This window comes from Stegostoma tigrinum, chromosome 38 (genome assembly GCF_030684315.1).
Source record: "Stegostoma tigrinum isolate sSteTig4 chromosome 38, sSteTig4.hap1, whole genome shotgun sequence".
NCBI classification, from domain to species: Eukaryota; Metazoa; Chordata; class Chondrichthyes; order Orectolobiformes; family Stegostomatidae; genus Stegostoma; species Stegostoma tigrinum.
The window spans coordinates 8,670,065-8,686,477 of record NC_081391.1 but is presented as its reverse complement, the minus strand read 5'-3'; the positions used below and the strand labels follow the sequence as shown (position 1 = coordinate 8,686,477).

Here is a 16,413-nt window from a genome sequence, read left to right as displayed (position 1 = left end):
TGCCAGAGACTTTGAGCAAGCATTTATTATCGACATTCACAGTAGTTATAAAGGGAAAAAGGAATAAATAGGATCACATGACAAAATGTACAAAAAGCACTTGTGGGATTAAAAGGTGACAAGCTTTTTAGAGCTAGGGCCTGCACATTCAGATTTTAAAGAAAGTAACAGTAATTAATGTATTGATGTTTTGGTTATTATCTTCCAAAATTCCCAAGATCATAGCAGCAGAAGTAGGCAATTCAGCCCATCAAGTTCGCTCCCCTGTTTAATGAGATCATAGCTGATCCGATTATCCTCAACTCCACTTTCATGACTCCTCCCCATAACCCTTGATTCTATTATTGAATGGTTCTGAGCATCTCAACTTTGAATATACCAAATAACCCAACATGCTGCAGCTGTACAAAACTCTGGTGCGTCCGCACTTGGAGTATTGCGTACAGTTCTGGTCACCGCATTATAAGAAGGATGTGAAAGCTTTGGAAAGGGTGCAGAGGAGATTTAGTAGGATGTTGCCTGGTATGGAGGAAAGGTCTTACGAGGAAAGGCTGAGGGACTTGAGGCTGTTTTCATTAGAGAGAAGAAGGTTGAGAGGTGACTTAATTGAGACATATAAGATCATCAGAGGGTTAGATAGGGTGGATAGGGAGAGCCTTTTTCCTAGGATGGTGATGGTGAGCACAAGGGGGCATAGCTTTAAATTGAGGGGTGAAAGATACAGGACAGATGTCAGAGGTAGTTTCTTTACGCAGAGAGCAGTAAGGGTATGGAATGCTTTGCCTGCAACAGTAGTAGATTCGCCAACTTTAAGTACATTTAGGTTGTCATTGGACAAGCATATGGACATACATGGAATAGTGTAGGTTAGATGGGCTTTAGATTGGTATGACAGGTCGGCACAACATCGAGGGATGAAGGGCCTGTACTGTGCTGTAATGTTCTATGTTCTATGTCTACCGCCCTCTACCGTAAAGAATTCCACAGAATCACTGTCCACTGAGAGAATAAATTCCTCCTCATCTCTGTTCCAATTGGGTGACTCCTTAGTCTGAAGCCCTTTGGTCCCAGATTCTTTCGCTGGGGGAAACAAACTCTGTGAACTCTGTCAAACCCCCTAAGAATCTTGTACGGGGCAATAAAGTCATGTGTCATTCTTCTAAGCTCAACTTCTAGGCCCAAACAACTCTCTTGAAAAGATAATCTTTCCACATGTAGGATCAAGCTAGTGAACCTTCTCTGGAAGTGAAAGTCAGTTTTTAATATAAGAAACATGGTAACCAATTTGCAAGCAATGTCTCCAAAGCCAGTACATCTTCCCTTAAATCAGTAGACCTAAAACTGTTCACAGTATTCCAGTTGTGGTCTAACTAGTGACTTGCAGCAACGTTTCTCTATTTTTACACTCCATCCCTTCTGAAATAAAGTCCAACATTCCATTACCTGCTGAACTTGTATGCTAGCTTTTTGTGATTTCATGCAGAAGGATTCCCAAATCCTCCTGTGCTCCAACTTTCTGAAGTCTTTCTCCATTTAAATACTTCCTGCAAAAGTATGTAACCTCACATTTTCCCACATTATATTCTATGTCAAGTTTTTTACGCTTGCCTAACCTGTCTATATCCCTCTGCAAACTCTGTGTCATCCTCATCACTTGCCTTGCTATCTATTTTTGTGTCATTTGATATAAGTCGATTTAAAAATTGCAGATTTAGAACCGTTCGAGAAAGAAGGGAAACAGAAAGTAGGAAACTACAGGTCAGTTAGTCTAAGATTTTTTTTTAACTGTTATTAACATTTATAAAATGTTAATACAATCAAGCAGTTTCTACACAGTAACTGAAAGGGTATCATGTTTGATAATTTTATTAGAGTTATTTACATAGGATGTAGCTAACAGGTTGGATAAAGGGGAACCAGTAGTGTTATGTATTTGAATCTCCATTAGACTTTTATAAGGTGCCACATATAAAAACATATTGTACAAGATGAGAGCTCATGGTGTCAAGAGTAATATACTAGCATGACTGGCTGACTATATTTTACCCAAAGTTGCAGGTAATGCAAAGGTAGGAGGAAAGAAAGCTGTGAGGACGATTCAAAGAGTTTGTAATAGGATAGGCTATAACTGTACCTATATAAAGGTAACAATTCGGCCTTGGAATTTGGGGGTTGAATTTCATCAGAGAGGCATGGAATTTAAGAGTTGTGAACTTTCATAATTCTGTAATAACACCTCTGACCTGGTAATATTGGCTAGCAGGATTTGCATTCAATGAGGTGTGTACGACTGTGACACAGACCTATGACAGACGTGGAGGTCGGGTGATGCCAAGGTAACAGGATTAAAATGCTAACCACTAGCAGGGGAGATATTGGTCCAGTTACGCAAATCAGTGTAAAAAAACCAATAACCTCACCTCCTCTTCACTGCCCTCATGACTGTCACGGTTCCTTCACCTTCTGTTCTCCTTGCCTCTTTACCCACTTTAATTGTCTTGATTCTCCTTCAAACCTCCCTTTTCTACACCTCCTTACTCCTGACTACCTCACACACCTCAACCCATGTACGCAGTGTCTACTATAAGCAGAAACCCAGAATAAAATTTGGACGTTTTTGAAAAGTTCATTAATCTGTCAAAGTAAATACATTACTTGGATGGGTCTTTAACAAATGAGTACTTGCTTTAGAAGCTCATTTATTGAAATAAATGAGCAATCATTACCCTGGACATATATTGCAACGCAGAATCCATGGGTGCCTTTGAAGACAGCCAAAGCTCAAATTAATGTTAAAATTTGTACACAGCTGAACAGATTGCTGAGCTGATCCATGAAGAATGAGAGAAAGCTCAAAGATTTTATCAAAGATTTCACACAATCAAACATATGGTTGACATGTCCCATAAAGAGGAGCTGAAAGAGGAGAATAGAAACAATTAGCTTTAAATCTGACACTGGAATGGATTTTCAACACTGTGCAATGGCGAATAGCACTTTATCCTGTGGATAATTTATTAAAATACATGTTAACATAAGAACTAGGAGCAGAAGGAGGCAGTTCAGCCCCTTGAGCCTACTGTGCCATTTAAAATGATCACGACTAATTGCATTGCGGCCTCAAGTCCAATTTCCTGCATACTCTCCATATCCCTTCAACCATCAAACTGTTCTTGGTCATAATAATCTGGGAGCCTTATTATTAGCTGGTCATTTTCTTCTCCAATTGCAGCACTGCCATAACCCTCTTCAGTAAACACAGATACAGTTCAGACTATAACACTGTTGTGAAGGCAAGACAATTTGTAATCTCAGATTCTTCAATTTCCAAACCACTGTTGATGTCTCAGCTCTCCATATGATTTAGAAAAGGTTTCAAAACATGCTGCTTCCATGAAAATCGCTGCAAGTTCTGGAAAAGCCACCTCCAGAATGCTGTCAGCAATTCTTGAACAGCAGCATGCGGTGCTCTCAATTCGATAACTTTCCCACACCCCTGAAAATAGTCAGAGATGAAGATGAGGATGGAACTTTGGATTCATTCTCAAGATGCCCTTTTCCCAATTCAGGACAGTAGAATCAGCCCCAAAATTATAAATTCTAAATGTACAGATAACCTCAAACAGGAGACAGTGAGGTAAAGTACACTCTAACATAAGAAGATATTAATGTTCTTGCAGAATGGCAAGTTAATTTCAAGACAAATAATGATGAGATAATCAATTTTGACGAGAAGTACCATAGAAAGTCTAAATAGGAGCAGAGTGACCTATGATACAGATACACAAATCATTAATTACAAAAATTACCAAGTTAATAAGAATTCAACCCAATCATAAGGGGATTCATTTCTCAAAGAATAGAATTGAAAGGCAGAGAGATTATGCTATAGCTTTACAGAATGTTGGTCAGATCACACTTGGAGTAGCATACATGGTTCTGTTCCATATTTTATAAAAAAAATCAGAGAGGCACTGGAGAAGATACAGAGAAAGATATACAGTAATATACCAGAATGGAAAAGTTTATAACTCACAAGATAACTCTAGGTCAAAAAAAATTGAAATGATAATTGTTTCCAAAGGAAGAGTGCTGCGTAAACTAATGGGACTAAGGGCTGACAGATGCCCTGGTGGATTACATCCTGGTATCTTAAGAGAACAGAAATAATATCTGGGGTTTTGTTCCTGTGATGGAGGTCTGTACTGTGTAGAGGACTGGTGGGAGCCTGGCTAATTTGATTTGGCAGGGCCAGTGGCAGACCTTCCAGGAGATTTAGAAAGTCTGAATCAGAGGCTGGCAATTCTCCACTCCTGGCAGCATCACTTGGAGAAGTGGTGGCTGCTGCCAGCATATTACTTCCAGGCCCAACTCTGGATGGCCACTGGATCACAGGTAAGTAGGGTGGGGATGGGTTTGCTGAAGTTGAACTACAAAGGGCAGCACGTGGGGAGCAGGGAGGTCAGACACAAAGACAGTATGTAGCATCAGGCCCACCCCCATCCTTTACCAATGTCACATCCATCAATTGGGAACTACTGAGTACCTGATAATTAAGGACCCCTTGACCCTAAAGCCCATGAGGCCATAGACAAATTCTATCAACCAAATTTGTTGGGTGTTCTTTGGGTGATACAGGGAAGTTCTGCAAAAGTAGGAGGCATGGGAATATTTTGTGTTAAGTGGCCCATTAATGATCTGAATTGACATCATGTGCAGACTCCCATGTGCAGCTCTTAATTGGGGATAATTTTTCAACACTGGCAATCTAACGTGCACAGTGCCACCTAATTTCCCACTTCCCTTCAGCCTTCTCACTTTCTCAGCTATCGTGTCCACTCTGGTGGACTCAGTAAAATTCCACTCAGTGGAAGCATTAGTCATAATTTTCCAACAAGTATGTGGTTGGTTGACAGCTGGGGGGAATTTGAGTGGAATAAAGGAGTTAACTGGAGTCGGTCTGTTTCAGAGGCTAAGGGGGGTGTTTAAGGGAGTGGAGACAGGTTGAGGCATCTGGGATGATGGGAGGGGTGTTGAGTAGTGGTCAGTGAATGAAAGCTCTGAGGAACTAAGCTGACCTCCTTACATCTCTACTTTAGCACGTGGCCAGTTTGCAAACAGCACACCACCGTATCTCCTCAGACACGATTCCAGGATACTGCTATCCCAACAGGATGAAAAATCAGAGATAGTGGGAACTGCAGATGCTGGAGAATCCAAGAGAACAAAGTGTGGAGCTGGATGAACAGAGCAGGCCAAGCAACATCTCAGGTTCACAAAAGCTGACGTTTCGGGCCTAGACCCTTCATCAGAGAGGGGGATGGGGAGAGGGTTCTGGAATAAATAGGGAGAGAGGGGGAGGCGGACTGAAGATGGGGAGAAAAGGAGATAGGTGGAGAGGAGAGTATAGGTAGGGAGGGGATAGGTCAGCCCAGGGAAGATGGACAGGTCAAGGAGGTGGGATGAGGTTAGTAGGTAGGAAATGGAGGTGCGGCTTGAGGTTGGAGGAAGGGATGGGTGAGAGGAAGAACAGGTTAGGGAGGCAGAGACAGGCTGGGCTGGTTTTGGGATGCAGTGGGGGGAGGGGATGAGCTGGGCTGGTTGTGTGATGCAGTGGGGGGCAGGGGACGAACTGGGTTGGTTTTGGGATGCGGTGGGGGAAGGGGAGATTTTGAAGCTGGTGAAGTCCACATTGATGCATGGGGCTGCAGGGTTTCCAAGCGGAATATGAGTTGCTGTTCCTGCAACCTTCGGGTGGCATCATTGTGGCACTGCAGGAGGCCCATGTTGGACATGTCGTCTGAAGAATGGGAGGGGGAGTTAAAATGGTTCGCGACTGGGAGGTGCAGTTGTTTATTGCGAACCAAGGGGAGGTGTTCTGCAAAGCGGTCCCCAAGCCTCCGCTTGGTTTCCCCAATGTAGAGGAAGCCACACCGGGTACAATGGATACAGTACACCACATTGGCAGATGTGCAGGTGAACCTCTGCTTAATGTGGAAAGTCATCTTAGCGCCTGGGATGGGGGTGAGGGAGGAGGTGTGGGGGCAAGTGTAGCACTTCCTGCGGTTGCAGGGGAAGGTGCCGGGTGTGGTGGGGTTGGAGGGCAGTGTGGAGCGAACAGAGGAGTCACGGAGTGAGTGGTCTCTCCAGAAGGCAGACAAGGGTGCGGATGGAAAAATGTCTTGGGTGGTGGGGTCGGATTGTAGATGGCGGAAGTGTCGGAGGATGATGCGTTGTATCTGGAGGTTGGTGGGGTGGTGTGTGAGGATGAGGGGGATCCTCTTAGGGCGGTTGTGGCAGGGGTGGGGTGTGAGGAATGTGTTGCGGGAAATGTGGGAGACGTGGTCAAGAGCGTTCTGGACCACTGCGGGGGGAAAGTTGCGGTCATTGATGTACTTGGACATCTGGGATGTGTGGGAGTGGAATGCCTCATCCTGGGAGCAGATGCAGCGGAGGCGGAGGAATTGGGAATAGGGGATGGAATTTTGGCAGGAGGGTGGGTGGGAGGAGGTGTATTCTAGGTAGCTGTGGGAGTCAGTGGGCTTGAAATGGACATCAGTTACAAGCTGGTTGCCTGAGATGGAGACTGAGAGGTCCAGGAAGGTGAGGGATGTGCTGGAGATGGCCCAGGTGAACTGAAGGTTGGGGTGGAAGGTGTTGGTGAAGTGGATGAACTGTTCGAGCTCCTCTGGGGAGCAAGAGGCGGCACCGATGCAGTCATCAATGTAACGGAGGAAGAAGTGGGGTTTGGGGCCTGTGTAGGTGCGGAAGAGGGTCTGTTCCACGTAACCTACAAAGAGGCAGGCATAGCTGGGGCCCATGCGGGTGCCCATGGCCACCCCCTTGGTCTGTAGGAAGTGGGAGGAATCGAAAGAGCAGTTGTTGAGGGTGAGGACGAGTTCGGCTAGGCGGATGAGGGTGTCGGGTGAGGGGAACTGGTCGGGCCTGCGGGACAGGAAGAAGCGGAGGGCCTTGAGGCCATGATGAAAAATCAGTTGGCCAGCACACTCACGAATATGGGGAAGATTATGGCACCAATAAAATTCCTGATGCCATGGTGAGAATCCAGCCTATGAGTCTGCACAGGGATAAGACACGTTAAGAGTGGGCAAAATTTAGCCGGTTAAGTTCATGTGAGAAAATAAGATGTTGTCTACTTTGGCAGAAAGCATATAAAAGGAGAATATTATTCAAATAGAGCAAGACTACAGAAGGCTGTAGTACAGAGGGATCAGGATGTTACTGTACAGGAATCACAAAAAATGATAGTGTATAGATACAGAAGTAATTGGGAAGGTAAATTGGATGTTGGTTTTTAATGCAAAGGTGATGAAGTTCAAGAACAAGGAAATCTTGCTACAACTCTACAGATCATTGATGAAACCACTCCTAAAGTACACTGTGTGGTTTTGGTCATATTATTTAAGGAGAGTTATACTTGTGTTGAAGGTAGTGTAGAGAAGGTTCACTAGACTAATTCCTGCTTCGTTCTGTTGTATTGGAATCATTAATAAATATCCGTATTCACCAACATTTATGAATGTAATCAACATTACCTGAACTAGATAGACCTGTTGATTTGATGCCATGATCTAGTAGTCCTGTGATGAAGGGTTATCCTATGATGGAAGGTCGTGAAGGTTGGGCCTATACTCATTAGAGTTCAGAAGAATGAGAGGTTATATTATTGAAGCATGTAAGATTCTGAGGGGTTTCGTCTGGGTCCATGCTGAGAGGATGGTTTCCCTCATCGGGACATCTAGAACTCAGAGGGACAGTTTAAAAATAAGGGGTTTCCCATTTAAGGTGAAGATGAGGAAGGTTTGCTGTCAAAGGTTTGTTAATCTTTGGAATTCACTATTGTAGATAGCAGTAAAGGCTAGCTCACTGAGTATATTCAGTACAGCTTTTTGATCTATAAAGTCACTGAAAGGATATGGGGGAGTGGCAGTGTGGAGAGTGTTGGTACAAGGAAGCAAATAGAGATAAACATTAGGTTGGATCAGCTATGGTCTTATTAAATGGCAGAGTGAACTGGAGGGATTGAATGGCCGCTACTTTTCTTAATGATCTTGTGATAAACTGAGCAAGCTGGGCCGTTCTCTCAGGAGGAAAGGAGGCAAAGGCATTAACTGACAGAAGTTGTTAACATCAGTGGCAGTGATGTAGTGATAATGTCACTGGACTAACAGCCCAGAATCCCAGGCTAATGTTCTTGATGGAAACGGGTTCAAATCTCACTGTGGCAGTTGGTTAAATTTGAATTTAATCAAAAATCTGGATTAACAGCCTAACACTGACCATTTTTGATTGTTGTAAAATCCATCTGGTTCCTTTAGGCAAGGACGTTTGCTGTCCTTACTTGATCTGACCTAATGAGACTCTAGGCCCCAGAAATATGGTCGACTCTCAATTGCCACCAGGGCAATTTAGAAATGAGTGATAAATGCTGAATTAGCCAGCAGTGCCCACATCCCATGAATAAATAAAAGAAAAAAAAATGATCATGTAGGTCTCATTTGTGGGTATGTTCAAAATTAAGTTTTTAATTATAAGTTAGTCACTAATAAACCCAACTGGAAATTTTGGACAAACCTCTTTACTTTCAGAACAGTTAGAATGTGAAACTCATGACTACAGCTCGGAACTAAGCCAAATTACACGGGTACATTTAAGCTGACTAAATAAATATACGAGGGACAAAGGGATTGAATGTCACGTTGATACAGTTAAAAGAAGTGTAGTGGGAGGAGGTCCTTATGATGCTTAAACACTGGCATGGATCATGTGGGCCAAATGGTCAGTTATGTTGCAGTTAATTTCTGACTCAGAGGCACGAGGGGCACCACTCATTATACATTGTTCAGGATTAAACTATGGCAACCATCCATCATTGCTGTTTCTCATTCTGAAAATGTCATAAAGAAGGAACTCTATAATGAAAGCATATATTATTCTATTTTCACAAACAAAGACTTCTTAGAACTGAAAATAATTACCGATGTGCAGCATATTGGATTGTCTTTAACATATACACACCTTTTACCTACCTTTACTGCGATGGGCATAGTTCGCTTTTTGCAACTGATTAATTGTAATTACACCTGATTAGTTACTTCAGCCTAAACAAAGTGTGTCTCTGGATTGATATTTTGCAGCTTCCAACATGACAGGTTTAGTGAGGATACTACATGAAAACCAATGTTATGGTGTGTTCAATGGGCTGTCTCAGTTTTGTGTGCATGTATTTAGCACATTCTCTGAGGCGAGTTTGGAGGCAGGGACCTTTAATTGGGCATGAGGGGTCAAGTGAGAGTCATTGCCATCATTTTACCCCATTCCTTGTCCCAACCTGTGCTCCCAGGCATAGATTTACTCTCTGTCCATGTAGCCCCATTGTGTACTGACCGTCAATGTACACATCTTCCACTCTTTGACCTGGCTTGTGAGCATTTCCATCAGAATACCCTAAATCAGTTTCAGTCTAATCAAAGTAAGCTCATAATTTATCATCTTATGAGAAAGGGGATCAACATGACTTGCCTTTGCTTTTCCATGAACAGTGTCATGGGATCCCTTCAATTCTGTTGACAAGGGAGATGGAGGCCTCAGTTTAATATCTGTGCCGGCCTTGATGTGGGTGTGGACCTCAAACTGAACTGTACTTAGATTTACTCTTGCAACATAGCTAGCTGTGTGGGCCAGCAATGACGATGGCCTTTAAGGGACGAAGACATACCTATTTAAACATCAAGAGACAATTCAGTGAAGGGACAGAAATTACATGTAATGCTTACTGACTTTCAAAGGAAAAAAAAACAATTTTTTCCCTCACAATAAACTCTAAGTACTCATAAAAAACCAAAAGAACTGCGCATGCTGTAAATCAGGAACAAAAACAAATTTGCTGGAAAAGCTCAGCAGGTCTGGCAGCATCTGTGGAGGAGAAAACAGAGTTAACATTTCGGGTCCAGTGACCCTGCTTCAGAAGCTCTGATGGTCACTGTACCCTAAATGTTAACTCTGTTTTCTCCTCCACAGATGCTGCCAGATCTGCTGAGCTTTTCCAGCAACTTTGTTTTTATTCCTAAATACTCATAATTACCTTCTGACTCTGTGGTTCAATGAGGACTTTCTTTTTCCATTCATAAAGCCAACATCATTGAATTGGGCCTCATGCAGAGCACTTATTGTAAGTTACCAGCAATTGGTCGAGGTGCAAATTTTTCACAAGACTTACTGGGGGTTGCAAGACTAATAACCAATTGGTCAGAACTGTATTATTGTGTGATTAGGATCTGACATGCACTTTTCTTTAAGGTTTATTTCTATTGCAGGGATTAAACTCAATGAAGATGAGGCACATGGGCATACAGCTCCTGAAGATTTTATTAATACTCGCGTCTCATGTGGATTGGGCGAAAGGAATCTTGAAAAGCACCCCTACCTTGAACATTGCCGTGATCCTTGGTGGCACATCCTGTGAGATGGACATCAAAGATGTTTTGAACAAAGATGATTTCCAACATTTGCCCATTGATCCCAATGTGGTGCAGGTGACCGTCAATGAGACTGACCCCAAGAGTATCATTACACGTGTGTGCGATCTCATGTCTGGGATGAAAATGCACGGTGTGGTTTTTGGTGATGATACGGATCATGAGTCCATTGCAGAAATTTTGGATTTTATTTCAGCTCAGACTATGATCCCAATTCTTGGAATACATGGTGGTTCCTCGATGATAATGGCTGACAAGGTAGGAACTAGCTTTTTTTCATTTGAGTTGCTCAGTGCTGCGAAAGGAAATACATTTCTACTACTGACACCCAATTTTAATGGGTATACATAACATCAGTTACTTAAAGGTGAAAACTCTCTTCACTCACCATCACCGTGGCTTTACTTCAGTCACCAGCAATAGAAGATCCCATTTTTGGCCATGGTGATTCATTTCCACTTTCTCCACCAGCCATCCAGTTTGTTGTTTGCACGTGTTAGCTGGAGAGATGGTAGAAGCAGAATCCATAACAACTTTCAAAAATAATTCATAGAAAAGAAAACATTTCCAGGACAACAGTGAACGAATAGAGTAATCTGAATAACTAACTGGATAGCTCTTTCAAACAGTATAATTACGTGGGCCAAAAAGCCTCTCTCTGTGCTGTATGTTCTAATTTAGTCCGGTAGCATTTTATTCTTCTCTAGGAATATGTGTTGGTACTGCTCAAGCATGGCGGTTACTTACAGCCAAGAGCAAGAGTCAAGCGTCCCACCATTGATGCTGTGCTAACCTACCGCACAACCTCTTTTTATGTCATAATGATTCCTCTGCTGTCACATTATATCATGACAAGGAAGCAAAATCACACTCCATATTTTATTTTATTTTGCATGAGTACATTCTTTTTTCCTGAAATGCATTTCCTCCACTTTCTGAGTATCTGTGGGAAAAATTCAATACTTGTAACCAAGATGGTGTGTGTCATGTGCTTCCTGACACCACATATCAATTTAAGGTGAGTCCAAGATTGCACTGATAATATCTTCCTCTAGTTTTATGCTTCTCCTCTGAAGGACATGAATTTTTTGAGAAAGTGCGGCAGAAACTTACATGACTTAAGGGGAGGCAATGATGTAGTGGTAATATCACTAGACTGTAAATACCAGAATGCCAACTAATATTCTGGAGCAGCAGTTCAAATCCCTCATGGTATTATTGAATGTGAATTCAACAATATAACAATATGTTGGAATAAATAGACAACCTATTGGTGATCAAATATCCACTGCCAATTTTTGTAAAAACCCATCTGGATTACTGATGTCCTTCAGAGAAGGAAATCTACCATGCTTACTCTGTCTAGCCTACGTGTGACTCTAGAGCCACCATAATCGGCAATTAAAGGTGGGCAATAAATGCTGGCCTAGCCAGCAAACCCACATCCCCTGAACAAACAAAATAAAATGTTTAAGTGGGGAGTGATTTGAACTACAAGATCAGGTTAAAGGAGCTGGTGTTTATCTTTTTGAAGCAAGGGAGATTTCATAGAGTTTACAAGATGATGATGAGTGAGATAGGGAGGAGGAAGAAAAGCAACATTCATTGCCAGACTTCAATTTGAGGTTCTGGGAAAGAGATGCAGATAGAATATGTACAAGAACCTTTTTTACCTAGTGAGTGATAATGTCATGAAACTCAGCAGACAAGGCTGGTGGGAATGCAGATCAAATAACTTTGAAAGGAAATTGGATAAGTAATGTCAGGCTACAGGGATATAAAAGGAGAAGTAGGACTAACTGGAGACTGGATTGCTTGACAGTCAGCCAAAGACTTGAGGAGCCAAATAACCCTCTTCTGTAATAACTGTTCGAGATAGTAGCTATTCTTTACCTGAAATTAATTCATAGCCACACACCAGAGACTGCCCAGACCTACAGACCATCTGGGTCTTGTTCCTGTTGCATGGCTCCTCAATTCTGATACAATACCATCGTAATCAAGTCTTGACCAATCAACTGTTGCTGTTTGATGAAACGAGCATTTACATACAGTCAAAAGGTGGATGATGCTTGCTTATGACAAGAACTTGTACATGGAGTTTTTTTTCAAACTTGGGGCACATGTTGCACTGTAGCTACTACATGGTTCTGGCTGATTATAAAGCCGTCCTGCTCTCACCACTTGGCATAGGCCTAGTGGAAGGATTTGCAGATTGATATTCAACTTATTTGGTCGTGTTATGACATACCTTTTTTCGGAGGGTGGAATAATGGCCTGGTGGTATCATTGCTAGATTGTTAATCCAGAGACCTTGGAAACATTTTGGGGATAACAAAGTGTGTAGCTGTATGAACACAGCAGGCCAAGCAGCATCTCAGGAGCACAAAAGCTGACATTTAGGACATAGACCCTTCATCAGAGAGAATTTGGGGACTTGGGTTCTTGAATCTAATGAAGAGCATGACACGATTGTTGATAATCAGGAAAAATTCATGTGGTTCACTAATGTTTTTTAGAGAAGTAAATTTGCAACCCTTACCTGCTCTGTTCTACATGAGACTCTAGAACCGCAGCAATGTGCTGACTCTTAACTGCTCTCTGGGCAATTAAAGATGGGCAATAAATGCTGGCCTAGCCAGTGATGCTCACTTCCTGTGAAAGAAGATAATTAAGTCTTCCATGGCCATTAAGTCTGAGGTGGGACTTGAACACAGAGGAGGAATGTCATCCAATGCATCACAGAAACGCTTTGCAAGTTCATAAAATAATTTTCAAAAATGGAAATAAACAACAGGTGTTCATTTGTAAGGGGATAGATTTGGGCAGCAGCAAGTCTACTCTTAAACCTGTCCCCAAGCTTGTTTTGACCACATTTTCTGTAACCACTAACAGTTCTGACCTCCAAATTATAATATAGACGTAAGCAAAGATACAAAAAGGATTTACTAGAATTTTACTAGAAAGATTTACTAAACTGAGAGATTGTAACTTGTAGAAAACATTGAATAGTGTGCAGTGTAGTGGAGGCATTCAAGAGGACAATTATTTGGGTTTAAAAAATGTACATGAATATGCAGTGAAAAGGAGATTGGCACAAGGTAATGATGCTCATTTATGACATTACTATATTTAAGAAATCACAGAATCCCTACAGTGTGGAAGCATGTGATTCAGCCCAGCAAATCACACCGACCCTCTGAATAGCATCCCTCCCAGATCCATCCCTGTAACCCATGCATTTCCTATGGCTAATTCATCTAGCCTCTACATCCCTGAACATTGTGGGCAATTTAGCATTACCATAACCTATACATCTTTGGACCGTGGATGTCAGAATGTTTCAGATTCTTAGATGGAAATCTGAGGATCCGGAGGAATCCCACACACATATGGGGAGAATATGCAAACTCCACAGAGACAGTCACCTGAGAGTGGAATCAAACCTAGGTCCCTGATGCTTTGAGGCAGCAGTGCTAACCACTGAGTCACTGTGCCGCATGAGGGTGTGTTCTGTCTTGTTTCTCTTACAGAAGCGTGTTGTCACAGTGGTTGCAAAATATCTCTTTCAGACAGGCAGTATATGAACAGCTTTGAGTTCTCCATCGTTTTCTTCTGAAAGTAAGGCAAAAGAATCATGAGTGGGGGGCGTCAGGTGCACATGGACCAGAAAAGATTTTGATTTTGCTTTCAGTTAGTTGGCGTTTTTTTGCTTGCTGCTCAAGCTGAAAGCTTAAGTTTGCTGATGCTGGAATGAAATCTTAGACACAGGGTTAAAAAAAAATCAAAAGGAAAGTTTGTTTCTTTTGGTTTTCTTTCTATTGGGCTGGAGAGAGACAGCATGTGAGAATAATAACTGCTTTGCTGAATTTCCTTTGCCCAGTGTGTATTTATTAAATGTTGCATATATTGGAACAGTTGATGATCAGTGGTTAAATAATACATAATCTCATTAAGTTATTTGCATTGAGTAAAATTATGCCAATTCCTCTTTTTGCTACATTTTAACTGTGTTGTAAGAATAAAGTGTATTTTGATTAAAGCTTAGTGATGGACTAATTGAATCATATTTGGAACACAGCACCTTACACATACCTTTAAAAAGATAAAAGTTAGAATCTGGGCTATCCCTATAATATACTTTGGGGAATCTGGTGTGGTCCATGACATCATTGAAAAACTGGCGTGGGCATGATTGATCAAAAGGTTTCCATCTGTACTGTAACGCTTCTGGGGTTCTTTGGTTCAAATAAGGAAACCAAAAGTGCATACAATAATTGAGTTGTGATATAACTGAAGACCAGTACAACTCCATTTAAACTTTCTTTTTATAATCAATTCCCTTTGCAATAAACAATAAGTCTCTTTATCCCTCTCATGACTTACTGTACCTGCTCATCACCTTTACAAGATTCATCTACCAGATTCCTCTGCAGTGTTGAGTTTTGTGATGTGTCTCCATTTCAATTTAAAGGGCTGGTTGAGATGAATTGTACAGTAGAGGAAAATCAGATAAACACATGAGGGAGAAATGAATAGAAATATTTTGAATCGGTGTTATCAGGAATAATGTGAAAGGAGGTTTGTATGGCGAGAAAGCACTAACATAAATAATTTGGGTTGATTGAACTGTTTATGTATTGAAAACCAAATACAAAAGGCCAAACCTGTAACATTTTATCTTGCTATTTCTTCCATGTTGACTTTTCATTCAATTATTTTTGTACCATGATTAATGTCCTTCGAATGAATTTTGTGCACTGTAACATTTCCATCAATACAAATTAAGACAACCTCAGGTTGGCATATACTTAATTTGTTTTTATCACTTTTCAATAAGATATGTTCAAACGTTATTGTATTCCAATGTACAGAGCTTTCATGGTGTATCTTCAAACCTGATTGAGACTGAGATAAATTAAACACACTCTTTTTGACATCAGTAAGATCTCTTGAAAATTGATATTATTTCATCAGCATTTCAAGTATTGTAAATGTAAATCAGTGGATGGAATCTTCTGAGTCCAAAAGGGGCAGTGAAAGCCCAGAACATTAAATATGTTGTCATCTGGACACATATCTGAACTTTTCCGACCCTCCCCCAAGCGGAATGAACCATGGATGACTTTTTCTTGCTCCAGCTCCTAAATGGTCAATTAGCAACTACCTTAATACCATTTATGGCCGTATTCCTGCTGCAGGTGTAGGTGGGACAAGTATATATGGCTCATCTGACAAGTTATTCCATGTGGCAGTGTGCTAATACAGGTGAAAGGCTGCCTTTAATCTGCAATTATATCTGCATAATTGTGGGCGAGGGCATGGACAAGGGGATGGTTATGATCTCTTGCCCTTGCTTCTGACCACCATTGCTCCAATCTTTCTGTAATGGCCACCCTATGAGACAATCTTTCCTTGCCCCAGCAACATTTTTGTTGCTTTGTCACTCCACAACTTTGCAAGCAATGGGGGCAGCAAGGTGGGGGTGAGGGTGTGGGGGAAGATGTTGCTGTATTGACTGCAGTCACAGCCTCTTGCAATTGGTGCTAATTGCTAGAACTGCTGGCAATGATCAGTTGCCAATGTTAGGTGGGTTGGGACTTCAAATCACAGGGCCCTCTGTCCAACATCTCAGGTGCCTCTTTGGCACAGGCCCTCTTTGCTTTTGCAGGCAGCATGTAAGATATCTGTCTAACAAAGTGCATTCCACTCACAGAATCAGGAGCAGACCAGTCAGTACCTTTTGACTGTTGCATAGGAAAAAAAGGACACTCAGGCCTTGGAACAGGTTAGCTTGTTTAACCCCTTGATTCTCTTTCAATAATTCTGTTAGAGATTAGCTGATCTATATCTCAACTCCATTTTCATGCCTTGGCTCCATAATAATTATATCTCCTGGGGACTGCATACATGG

General features: G+C 41.8%; 1 protein-coding gene across 1 annotated transcript in view; it reads left to right on the top strand.

The window, feature by feature from the left end:
- Window positions 1-16,413, top strand: part of LOC125447006 (glutamate receptor ionotropic, NMDA 2B-like) — a 382,369-nt gene that overhangs the window by 106,420 nt on the left and 259,536 nt on the right. Inside the window, exon 3 of the mRNA XM_059640487.1 lies at window positions 10,338-10,757. Coding sequence (XP_059496470.1) covers window positions 10,350-10,757 — 408 coding nt within the window. The 5' untranslated portion in view covers window positions 10,338-10,349. The remainder of the gene's footprint in view (window positions 1-10,337; window positions 10,758-16,413) is intronic.